This window comes from Macaca thibetana, chromosome 17, assembly GCF_024542745.1.
Source record: "Macaca thibetana thibetana isolate TM-01 chromosome 17, ASM2454274v1, whole genome shotgun sequence".
Lineage (NCBI taxonomy): Eukaryota > Metazoa > Chordata > Mammalia > Primates > Cercopithecidae > Macaca > Macaca thibetana.
In genome coordinates, this window is record NC_065594.1 from 5,100,392 (window position 1) to 5,113,382 (window position 12,991).

The 12,991-nt window shown below is 41.3% G+C and overlaps 1 protein-coding gene across 2 annotated transcripts in view; it reads left to right on the plus strand.

The window, feature by feature from the left end:
- Positions 1 to 12,991, plus strand: part of ATP8A2 (ATPase phospholipid transporting 8A2) — a 653,147-nt gene that overhangs the window by 213,191 nt on the left and 426,965 nt on the right. For both annotated transcript variants that reach the window (XM_050766819.1, XM_050766821.1), the window contains 4 exons: positions 496 to 580; positions 1,482 to 1,621; positions 3,470 to 3,608; positions 12,559 to 12,623. In XM_050766819.1, the coding sequence (XP_050622776.1) occupies positions 496 to 580; positions 1,482 to 1,621; positions 3,470 to 3,608; positions 12,559 to 12,623 (429 nt within the window). The remainder of the gene's footprint in view (positions 1 to 495; positions 581 to 1,481; positions 1,622 to 3,469; positions 3,609 to 12,558; positions 12,624 to 12,991) is intronic.

Here is a 12,991-nt window from a genome sequence, read left to right on the forward strand (position 1 = left end):
GGAAATAGTTGTAGGCAGATGAGCTGTGCACCTGTGTGTTTCTCGACAGAATTGAGTTCAGCGCCCAGTGGGTTGTGCCCTCTATGCTTAGGATTGCCTCCCGTGTTGGGAAGCAAGGTTGTATTTGAGTAACTTAGGATGTGCATTTTACCCTTTCCCCTTCTGCACAAGCACCTGATAAACTTTGGGATATGAGTTTTGCGAATTTTGGTGAATATAGGCCCCCTTGTGTTCCGATGATTCTCCCGTACTTCTGGTTCTCCCCAGCATATTTTTGTTTGGCTTTTAAGATACAGATTTTGGTTTTGTTGGACACATTCATACCCCATTTGTTTTCCAAAGCTCATGCCTGAGCCCAGCCAAATGCTAAATTCCTACTTACCCACTCGGGTATTCTCATGCATGTTAGATAAACAGAAACAAAGCCGTGCTTAGCGTGCTGGCTGGAAGGTTTACTGAAGGGTTTGCCAGTCACAACGTTTCCCTATTTTATAGGATAATGTAATTTTTGAGAGACTTTCAAAAGACTCAAAATATATGGAGGAAACATTATGCCATCTGGAATACTTTGCCACGGAAGGTAAGTGGAATTTGGAAATGCTGTTTTTGGCCATTGGAGCTGTACTTTCAAGCATGTTGTCTTGATTTCCAGGAGCACATTCTTCCAGTACCTGCCCCATCCCCTCCTGTGCCCATGGCAGTGACAAGATGCATAGCCAAATCCAAACTCAGTTACCTGTAGATGCCTCTGTCGCTCATGAGCAGTGGAGCGGAGGGAGAGGCAGGCCAACGCACAGCGTGTAGAATCACCTTTAGTTACTAGTCCCTTTCTCAGAAAACTCACGTGGTTATTTTCCTGTCCCTCTCTTGGTGTCCTTATGTCACTGGCTTATCCGTGACTTAAGGAAATAATTCATGGAACCCATAGTGAGCAGGAAAGGAGTTCTCTGGAAGGCCGTAAACGACACTGGTGTCAGGGGTTCCTGCTAGCGAATGTCGTGATAGCTGGAGCCACGCTGAAGTGCTGACGGCTGCTTTCTGGCCTCTGGCTCTGCATGCACATGTGAGTACAACTGACACATGTGCATGGGTGTGGCTGCCTGAAAGCCTGGATCTTTCATGGGATAGCACATGGGGCCTTTCCTTGCTGTCTTGAAACACACTTCCCACCTCCTCTGCTTGCTGCTGAAACCTGCCTACTGTGCATGGATCATGCACAGCTCCTGAATCTCTCTGCCATGGAGAATTCACTCTTCTGACTTCTTGTGCTCTCAGACTTACAGAAGAGGTAGTTTATATTAGAATACAGGCGAGTTGTTTTTACATTTCCCTTGGTAGATGTGGGAGTGTTGAATTAGAGTGACCTAAAGTACCGAGTCTCTTCAATTTTTTTGAGCATGCTCATGGGAAAGGAAGCACAGGCTGTCCCCTAGGAGGTCACGCGTTCTGCCTGCCTCCATTCACCGGTGGCTGTCTTGCAGGCTTGCGGACTCTCTGTGTGGCTTATGCTGATCTCTCTGAGAATGAGTATGAGGAGTGGCTGAAAGTCTATCAGGAAGCCAGCACCATATTGAAGGACAGAGCTCAACGGTTGGAAGAGTGTTACGAGATCATTGAGAAGGTAACCGCACCCAATACAGCCTTTACAGCTCCATGAGGAACTTAACCACCTATTTCACAAAGTCTTTGACCAGGAATCCTTTCACTATGTAGGGATGTTCTCTTTTCTTGTGTCTTAATGGACCAGTAGCTCTGAGTCATTTTCTTTGCTTTAGGAAGCACTTGATTTGCATGGTCTCTCTGAAAGGTCTAGCCACCCTCAGCTAAGCATTATTGATAGCTTAAGAAATATCAGGTCAAAAACAGCATCAATGACTTTGCTTAAGATTAGGCTTAATGAGATTAGCTCACGCTGTTGAGTTACAGGAGTGATCAGAATGCTATGGAGGCTGGTTAGATGTTGTAATGCTAAGCTTCCTCCACTAACTTACTCTAATGATACTTAAGCTTTGCAATGGCTACTCCACATTGTCTACTTTGATTTTACTGTTGTTGTTCTTTTCAGCTTATCGTAAGGCATTAGCTCACTTTCAATTTATTGGTTTCCTTCAAGTATGGGAGCCAGATTTCAGCTTTTTCTGTTTCATGTTGGCAGCCATAGGGCCATCCAATTTCCAGATTCTATGACTTCTTTTTTTTAATATAGAGATGGGGTTTCCCTCTGTTACCCAGCACCCAGGCTAGAATGTAGTGGCGCAGTCATAGCTCACTATAGCCTCAAACTCCTGGGTTCATGGTAACCTCCCATTTCAGCCTTCCAAGTAGCTGGGACTACAAGATCATGCTACCATGCTTGGCTAAGTTTCATATTTTTTTGTAGAGATGGGATCTTGCTATGTTGCCCAGGCTGGTCTGAAACTCCTGGGCTCAAGTAGCCCTCATGCCTGGGCCTCCCAAATCCCAAACTGCTGGGATTACAGGTTTGAGCCACCATGTCTGGCCCAGTTTCCATAACTTTGAAAACATCACCTATTTACTTTTTTTCATTCCTATGTTGGTTTTAAAAAATTCTCCTCTGCTTTTTTATACTCCGTTTTTGGTTTCAGTTTTATATTCAGTTATGTATATTCAGTCATTTTAATGTACTGAATTAAAATGAACTGAATAAAACTGAATTCAGGTGTTTATTTGCCCTGTTTTACTGGAAATAGCCCACATTACTTTTAGAATTAGAAAAAAGTGATTAAATAGGTGACGTGCGTATGGTGGGTGCTCAAGAGGTAGCTGGATCTTCCCACAGTCTGTGACCAAGCAAAGGTGCTATATCCTGGAGAGACTAGGATGTGGGTACATGGAGCAGGCCCTTTGTGTAGTCTCTGAAATCTGCCAGACCAGCAGGCACAGCACAGGCAGCCGGAGGGAACCACACATCCACACCCATCCTCAGTGTGACCTGGTCTGCCCTGGACCTTAAAGAGCTCCAAAAGGGGCACCGTTTTATAGCTACCCTCAATCTTAAGATACTTGGATGTTTTTTTTTCTCTCACTGTTAAATCCTTAGCACCACAAGTCTCTTATTCCTATTTTGCTGTATCATCTAGAATTCTCATCATTTGTTAAATGTGATATAATGTACTACTGATTTGTGGACTGAAAGGGAGGGCTCAGGTACTGTCAGTGTCCTTGGAATAACCTGCCCATCTGCTCTGCTGTAAGATGGTTTCTGTTCTAACAAGCCCCTGTGTCGAGAAATCAGTGAGTACTGGGCGGCCTGTGTCTGTAGAATGAGTCCATCACTGCAAGGCATTTGGAAATGCCACCCATCCAGATGCCATCTGCAGACACAGGTGTAAAACAGGAAATAGAACAACTGTCTCAGAACAGTTTGATTGCCTTTCTTTGTCAGAATGTATTAGTGCTGTTCTTAAGTATGTGCCAGTCTTTAACTGAGGATATTTTTTCAATCTAGAATTTACTGCTACTTGGAGCCACAGCCATAGAAGATCGCCTTCAAGCAGGAGTTCCAGAAACCATCGCAACTCTGTTGAAGGCAGAAATTAAAATATGGGTGTTGACAGGAGACAAACAAGAAACTGCGATTAATATAGGTAATGATTTTTACAAATAGTTTCCTGATGCTGGCTTTTGTATTCTAGTTTTTCGAGTATCTTGTAAATGTGTCTAAATGTTTCTCAAATTCATTGACACATGGTGTTTTATAGGACTCTTCATTCACAAGGCTAAGAAAAATTGACCCGAATCAAATGAAGATGCCCTCATTCCTGTTACAAACATTAAAACCATCAGTTCCTAGAAAAGAGTTAGACACACTTACATAGGGCATAGAATTCAAGATTTGACAGCTTCGATTTTCTTGTTGCTTGCTTCACAAGATTTTAGTCTGAGACTAAGAGCATGTTTTCACTAGGTTTAAATCTGCCTTATTATTTTATGTAATTATAACCATTTTAATGGTTTTTCCCATTAATGGACTCTTCTAAGAGCCTTGTGTCTTTCCCTGCCCAGCTTGGTTGACAACTTCCTTGCTTACAGAGCATCACAGAGATGAAAATTGAAGAAAAGGAATTTAAGTCAGGATAACTATGCCATTGTTAAAGGAGCACATTTTAAGTTTGAAAAGGAGTTGAAGCTACTCGTTTTTAAAAAATCTAATCTTGATTATTTGAAATATTTAAACATTATCTGGCACTTTTTTTTTTTTGAGACGGAGTCTTGCTCTATTGCCCAGGCTGGAGTCCAGTGGCGCCATCTCGACTCACTGCAAGCTCTGCCTCCTGGGTTCATGCCATTCTCCTGCCTCAGCTTCCGGAGTAGCTGGGACTACAGGTGCCCGCCACCACACCTGGCTAATTTTTTGTATTTTTAGTAGAATTGGGGTTTCACCCTGTTAGCCAGGATGGTCTCCGTCTCCTGACCTTGTGATCCACCCGCCTCAGCCTCCCAAAGTGCTGGAATTACAGGCATGAGCCACCATGCCTGGTCTGTCTGGTACTTTGATCACCATTATGGTGTAACAAAACCTGGTGCATATGTGGTAAAATGAGCACATAAGGACTGCATAACTTATAATATCTTGCTAGAAGTAGACTGTTTCTTTCTTTCTTTCTTTCTTTCTTTCTTTTCTTTCTTTTCTTTCTTTTCTTTCTTTTCTTTCTTTTCTTTCTTTTCTTTCTTTTCTTTCTTTTCTTTCTTTTCTTTCTTTTCTTTCTTTTTTTCTTTCTTTTCTTTTCTTTCTTTTCTTTCTTTCTTTCTTTTCTTTTCTTTTTGAGATAGAGTCTCTCTCTGTTGCCCAAGCTGGAGTGCAGTGGCGCAATCTCGGCTCACTGCAAGCTCTGCCTCCCAGATTCACGCCATTCTCCTGCCTCAGCCTCCCGAGTAGCTGGGACTATGGGCGCCCACCGCCACACCCAGCTAATTTTTTGTATTTTTAGTAGAGACGGGGTTTCATGGTATTAGCCAGGATGGTCTCGATCTCCTGACCTCGTGATCCGCCCTCCTCAGCCTCCCAAAGTGCTGGGATTACAGGCGTGAGCCACCGCGCCCGGCCAAGGTAGACTCTGTTTCTGTATCTGGTTCTATGTCGGTGCTCTGTGTGTGAGGAAGAAACCTACTAGAGCCTCTGTATTCAAGTGACTAGTGCTCTTCAGAGGAGTCTTCCTGGAATATTCTCAACGTAATCCAACGGTGTCCCTTTCCTAAAAACCTTATCTTTGAATCGTCTTGGTCTCTGATAACCTCAGTTGTAAATAATACCTGCCGTCTTGGGTAAATTGGATTTTTTAAAAGACAAAAGCCGTGTAGTCGTTTCTGGTCAGGGATATAGCTAATTAAATGGAAGGTGGCTCCCAAACAACTGAAGTTAAGCTCACAAGAGAGTGACATAGGATTCATAAGCAGTCCCTGAAAAACCAGCTGTAGATTTTGTCCCTGGATTTGTGCCGGTTGTCACTCAGATGCATGGTTTTGGAGAAGAGTATGATGGTATTTCAGTGCAGAATCATCACTGCTACTAGAAAATACAAACCCAAGCCTACAGCCCTTTGATGATGTGTCGGCCAGCATTTTTACAAATGAAGAACACATTTGCTTTTTGTATACTATGTTTCTGTGTAAGTATATAGATTGGCCCTTTACGTGTTATGTTTCATATAAGTTTGGCCTAAAACACATGCTGTGGATCTGTGGTCCCTGTTCATCACAGATGGCATGCTAAGTTGACTGCCACCCTGAAATACTTACCTAAAATGTAGGTGGCATGCCTTCCACCCTCTTAGAGCAATGTGAAAAAAGAGTGGGTAACTCCTCAAGTTAAAATTGAGCTGTATGATAACTTTAACCTGCAAACAATACCTCAAATTTGCCCTACTATCACAATATAGCCTAGATAGAGTTTTTTGATGATGGGCCGTAAAATATAGTATCTTGGGTTAATAAAATGATGACTTTCTCAAAAAAAAAAAAAAATTGAGCTGTAAAGTGGTAACCTTTCTTAGTTTTTCAGATCTTGAGTGTTCCTGCTGGCCTAATAACCTATGCATGTCGCTGGCCCTAGACTAAACTACCTTCAGTGTGTTCTTGGATGTGCCCTGGCTGGAAAAGGGCCACGGCTCCCTCTCACTGCCTCTCATCCACACTACACTGCCCAGCCCCTGGGAGCACATGCAGCCTTTTTTTTTTTTTTTTTTATGTTCATTTTGTTACACCTGAGTCTATCTAGCTAAATTTGAGATAAACACTGAAAGGCGCTGAAAATCAACCCAGAAAACACAAATGGATTATTAATTGAAAAGGCAAGTTTTGCTTGTATGTGATGAGGCTGCTCTGAGCCTTATGAGATAATTGATACCATTCCAAACAATTTTTAAAAAATAACGATTGTTATTATTTTTTACTTTTTTCTAAGAGGGTGTAGTCATATGTAGTGCTGGTGCCAGAACCACTCACATCATTTGCTATCTCTTAACTGATCTTTCTTAGCAAGTACTCTCCAAGACAACTAGAAGATGATGCTTTATAACCTGATGACTTTTTGTCAGTCTTACGTTTATCATGGAGGCTTTCTCTATTCACATTTTATCTAGTGTATCAGTCAGATTCAAACACATCTTGGGTGTTACCAAGTAAGCTTCTAACAGCTGGAGAATTGATTTCTTTGAGAGAGCTGTGTCTGAATTGTTTCTTCATTTAGCCTTTGGAACTGAAGCTTGTAGCCCTGGGTGATGTTGAGAATTTAAATGTCGTTTTATGATTTAAGGTATCTGTTGAGCCTACAAATGATGCAGAAGGCTCAGGAAAGCATATACGTCCAGACATTTTATTAGACTTATCAGTGTCAGACCACAGGTGGCAGCTGTCAGCAGCGTGAGGTCATGCTCTAGATACATGGGTTTCTAAGCCTTTTCTCGTCACATAGCCCTCATACCCCTGGTAGTATGAACCATTATTGACTTGTCTCCCGTAATACTTTACATTTTCATGCGTCCTGTGTGGGTTTTAAGGTATCCAGAAGATATTTGGGAAGATCAAGTATCTAGCAGTTCTCCTTCTAGATGAAAAAAGGGAAACAGAGCAAATTAATGGAGTGTCTGGCAAGTGCCAGGCACTTGCTTCAAGATCACCTTCAAGCACGAGTTGTGAAAACTCTTTTTTAAATCTTTACATATGAACAGTCTATAGCTAGGGGAGGAAATTCTGCGTTTCCCAGGGCTATACCCTACTTAATGACCAAACTGTTACTAGGTGTCAGGGCTCTTGACTTCTGGTGTGGGGCTTATTTAGAGGGATTCACATAGCTTTTGCAAAAAATGTTTTCTGAAGTTTGATTTAAAAGACCACGGAGAATGGTAGTATATTTAATCTATTCCAAGGCGCACATTGTTGTTACATGTTAATGTCCCTGAAATGGGGATGCCTTATGGTTGTTGACTCTTACTCTTTAAATTGACAGCATTATCTTAGTGGTATCTACCGTAAGAGTTCATCTGTAGATTTGGCGACATTAATTATCTTTGGTGTTTGGGGGTGTTGGCTCTTTTTAGTGTTTTTTTTTTTTTAAGTATATCTATCTCATAGTTTGAGAATTTATTTTTAAAGCTTAACATTTTGTTCATACCTTGGAAAAAAAATACACTTAGTCAAATCAAGTACCAGGACATATGTGTCTCCTATGAGCCAGTGAATTTTATGTAGATAGACAATCATCTTGTGCATAGGTTTTAGTCGTTTGAAATGGTCTTGTTGCCAGAATCCTGCAGCACTGTGCTTGAATTTATGCTAACTAGGTGTGTTTTGAGGAGCTGGCGATTTTCTCTTCTAGCTTAAAAGTTTGGCATCAGCTGGTCTAAAGTGAAATTTCAGATGTAGCCCTGGTAAATCTCGCAGTGGTCATTTCCTTCTTACCACTGGATAAAACATCTATTAAATAGTTATGCAGTAGATATGGAGTTTTCAGAGTCTGTAATTTTTTTTAATGGATGTAGGATGAGTGAGAACAAAATCCTAGTGTGTATTCCATTTTAAAGTAGTTAAGTTGGCATTAGCTTTCCTCTTAAAATATTTCTGAATTGAAATTTCAAGTCTTTTCCCCACCCTCCCTGTATTTTGCTGCCCATCATTTGATACTTTTAAACCATTTCTTACGGTCTTAGAGGTTTATTTTTAAAACGTTAATAAATTCTATTGTGTATGTTTAAGGTAAACAATAGGATGATGTGAGATACATGTAGATTATTTTTGAAGTTTAATTTTAGGAAGTGACTCAATATGTCACTTGCCCTCCTGTAATTGCCCGTACATTTTCTTGTTCGTTTAAAGGAAGGTGAGTTGCCATTCTCAGGTGAAGCTGGACTGTGAGGGTGGCAACACTGGTACTGCTCTCAATCTTACTGCTGGTTTTCACGAAGATTCAGTCCTGTATTTCTTGATGACCTACAGCTGACATTGCCAGGTGCTCCACGATAAGCTTGGGGAACTTCCATTCCACACTTGGGGCACGAGTTAATTATGAGACAAGTCAGAGAATGCAATAGATGAGGAAGCACCAATTGCGCAGTGTAGATGTTAATCATGACTGGCTTTTGTAATAGTTACTAGCAAATATTATCTATTGTGTGCCAGATACTCCGCTAAGTCCTTTACATATGTTTTATATTTAATTCCCTTGGAGAATTTAAAAGGCATTATCCCCCTTTAAAGATAAAACTGAGGCACAGAGAGATGAAGTAACTTAGCCTAGGTCACACAGATATGAGAAAGCTGAAAATCTTGAGCGCTTAACCACAGCACACAATGTTCATTTCTCAGAAGGAACAATAGGGGTTGTGAAGGACCAGAGGAGTCTTCCTGGATGAGACACGTTTAAAACTTGAGCCTTCAGAATTTGTTTAAAACAAAAATGACAGAGAATAGAATGGGCCAGGATGTCCCATCTTGGGGAGGAGCCGTGAGGTGAGGCTGAGGCAGCGCGTTCTTCTGTGTGGCGAGGGTTCCTGAGAAGGGCCTGAATGGGCTCGAGGGAGAAGTGCCCAGGCGTGTGCTCCATGGCCAAGGCCTCAGCTCCCTGGTTCTCTGGATGATAAGGGGCTCTGGACGGGCTCCTTTGATCCTACCTGGAATAGCCTAAAAGACCATCTTTTAGGCCGGGCGCAGTGGGTCACGCCTGTAATCCCAGCACTTTGGGAGGCAGAGGCAGGCGGATCACAAGGTCAGGAGATGGAGATCATCCTGGATAACACGGTGAAACCCCGTCTCTACTAAAAGAAAAAAGTATAAAAAATTAGCCGGGCGTGGTGGTTGGCACCTGTAATCCCAGCTACTCGGGAGGCTGAGGCAGGAGAATAGCCTGAGCCCAGGAGGCGGAGCTTGCAGTGAGCCGAGATGGTGCAACTGCATTCCAACCTGGGCGACAGAGCGAGACTCTATCTCAAAAAAAAAAAAAAAAAAAAACCATCTTTCATCATGCGTTCTTGTTGTCTGCCAGTGGTTTTCATACGTGCAGATACTGACTGACTGACTGGATTATCTGTAAAGCTGTTGAGAACCAGTCACATGTTCACTGTGGATTGGTACCATGTTGAATCCTGTGATGGGTAGCTTGGTGGATTCGTGATCTCAGGATACATGGTTTGTAAGGATACATTGTTCTGACTTGTTCAAAAATGTCTCCAGAGAAATCTGGATTTGATATCAAAACCAGTGTTCTCCGTTTTCAAGGAAGAAACTGGTTGAGAGAGCTGACAGATTTGGTTTGGTAGTATTTTCTAGTGTGAAGCATTATCTTATTGTATTAGAATCAAGTCCTGCTGTAAGTACCATAGACTCTGTAATATTTTGGTTTCTTTGAATGTTGATTATACTCAGGTAGTAGAAAGACTAAACCGTTTTGTAGTATACTGTTAATTTCAACTACAGTAAAAAATGAAATCCCAGAGGTTCTCCTCTCAGTCATTTTATGGCCGTCTTGTTAGATTGCGAGATTAAAGAAGTAGACCTCAATTCACAAGTGTGGACTGACATTCTATACCTGGCTCTTCTCCAAGAGTTGATCTCATTTTATCCAAAAACATTAGAAATCAAGCACACAAAATGTGGATTGACACAATTTAATTTGCTACATTAGTTAAGCCACAATTAACTGGGTTAAACTTCCCTGGTCTGTCTAGTGCGAGTGCTCCGACTGATAATTCTCTAAGCAAAATCTCACTTCCGGATCCAAACTAAAAACAGCAGCAGCAAAACCCTTACCCTGTTTCTTCTCAGAAGTCTTCAGGTTCGTACATTTAAATTCATGGAAGTGTCTGTAGTTTTTTTTTTCTCTTCCCCCAGCCATGGCTAGAAAAAAAAGACTTAAGAGTTTTTCCATAATATCTTTGTGTAGCTTCAGTTGTCAAATGGCATTTTGCTTAAATTGAAAAATATAAAATAAAGCAGCAAGTGAGGGCTTAAAAATTACAGCCGGCTTCTGCAGCTGTTGTTCAAATAAAAAACTCCCAGTAAATCTTTTTGCATTAGTTACACTAAATTTGTAACAGTCTACATTGCATGAAGTTGCTGGAAGTCTCTGGGGATGAAGAAAGAGTAAATCTAACATAGAGGGAAATGATTAAAGTTGCAATATCGCTCTTTGCAAGTGAAAAGAAAATGTAGACCTCCCTTCTGGACCTAATCTAAGAACTTATAGGAAGAATGCATTTGTAAAATTTTAATGGGAAACAAAGAGTTCGATTATTCCAGTCCTACCAGGCAGAGCTTTTAATGGCATTTTGAGAGGGTCTCACTTTTATCCATCACTGTTGTTAAAATACAGACTTGAACTAGTTTGTAAATGTATAGAAAATTGCTCCTTGTTCCCCCCTCCTTTTTTTTTTTTCTGTTTTAGAGATTTAACAGGTATTTGCCCATGTGGTATTGTGATTTAAAATTATTCAGTTTGTTTTGGCTTTAAAAACAATAATGTGTTTGTTTTAACAAGAGAAATAATCTGATTCCCTTGAGAGAACTGTTGTTAACAACCTTGGCTATGTCTTTTTCATGTTGCCTTCAAAAATTCACATTTGGATGAAAAGCCGTAATTTTGCCCTTTAAAATTTGATCTCGGAGGTGCTTTACAAAATGTTCTACATGGTGGTCCTTAGGAAGGATGTACTTTCTCAGATAAACAAACGAAATTTTTTTTACTGTTTCCTTCAATCCCTTCGTTCCCCCAAAAACCCACAACAGGGTTTTTTCTTGGTCTTAAGTTTTGTCTATCTTGAATTTCATTTTGTGCCTGTTGCGAGGATTTCTTGGGGATGAAAAGAGAACCTGCTAGTAGGTCTGAGCACGTAAATGCAGCCGTTCTGCTGCTTGTCCCTCAGGTAAATGCCGTCTTCTTTTCTAGCCATGTGAAGCGTCTGTGAGAAGGACGTCGTCTTCCCTGTCCTGTGAGGAGAGTCCTTGCTCCCCGTGGCCGTAGGAACAGGACTAGCCAAGCCGTTCCTTGAGACTGTCACCTGTTTGCTTGAAGGCTGATGATTGATTTCCCTTTTCTATAATCATTAATCCGTTACCTTAAGGTGCTGAGACAAAACTAGTTGTGAGGGCCGATTTTCTCTGGAGGAGGATTTTTTTCTTGCCTCTTCTCAATGAGAGATTGAGTTGGGGTTTGGTGGAAAGCACAAGCGATCGCTAACCCCTCAAGGCACCGAGAGGATGGCAGGGTGATCTGAGAGACAGGCCAGTGCGCCGGTGGGCACCTCTGGTCTTGGAGTTGCTAGAGCCCTCTCCTCCCCACCAAGGGTGTGGATCGGAGGGGAGGCATCCCGAGAGGGGCTCGGCTTGGTCCGCGAGTGCTCACCCAGGGCGAAGTGTGGGTAGAAAACAACCCAAGGGTTCTTCGAAAATACGGTCTTCTGCTGGGAGAGAAAGCAGAAAATAGTACCTTGCTTAACCTGTAGAGATAACTTAACTGAAAAACGAGAAGGAAATTGTTAAGAACTAGGACTACTTTTGTTCCAAATAAGCCTTTTTTTTTTTTTTTTAAAGCCTTTTTATAGTAACAACCAAAAAAAGACTTTTTTGAAACGTGGATTACTTTAAATTTTTCACAGGAAGAGTGACTCCCTCAGTGTATTCCTTTGAAACCTGTTGTGAGAACTGGCTGCTGTCTTAAAGGGAGGGAGCTGGCTATCCCAGTGGGCATGTGTGGGCTGATTGAGGGGCACCATTGGGGTCCACTGCCTTCCTAAAGTGTTCACTGTCACTTTAGACAACCCGAGGCTTATCTTAATGATATACAAGGATAACAGAGAGAAAGAAAAATCCACTGAAAATTGGAAAGTATTTATTTTAGCCTTTAGTTATAAAGACATTCCCAACTGGTTCTATTCAATCTGTCTACAAGAGTCAAAATCAATGTACTTGTCCTACTCCTCACTGTTACCCTGTTCCTCTGTGTGAGCCAGTAGGCTTAAAGTGGCAGAGAGAATCAAGGAGGTTGAATTTAAGGAGCTCACAGAAGGAAAGAAAAATTCACACACGTTGTCTCTTCCCGCACTTCAGGGTATTCCTGCCGATTGGTATCGCAGAATATGGCCCTCATCCTATTGAAGGAGGACTCTTTGGATGTAAGTAGTTTTTCAAAGTTGTATTCGCTTTGCTCTAACAGTATTAAACTCTTTGTTTCTGCTACCATTGATAATCAGGCATCATGTTTTGCTAAAAAACAATTATGAAAAACTGTTTATTTTCTGTTTATATTAATATTTATGAATGGATGTCAGAAAGCCTTATCTTTAAACATCAAAACAGCAAGCTTAGACTATTGCCTCGTGATAATACTTCTATTCATCTAGAATTGTGCATTTAAAATGGGATGGTTTTGATCTGATTTAGCTTTAATCATTAAATATGAAATATTAATGGAACCTATTATGACCTACATTAAATGATGATGGTTAACTTCACTATGAGTTACTAAGGAGACATGTATGAT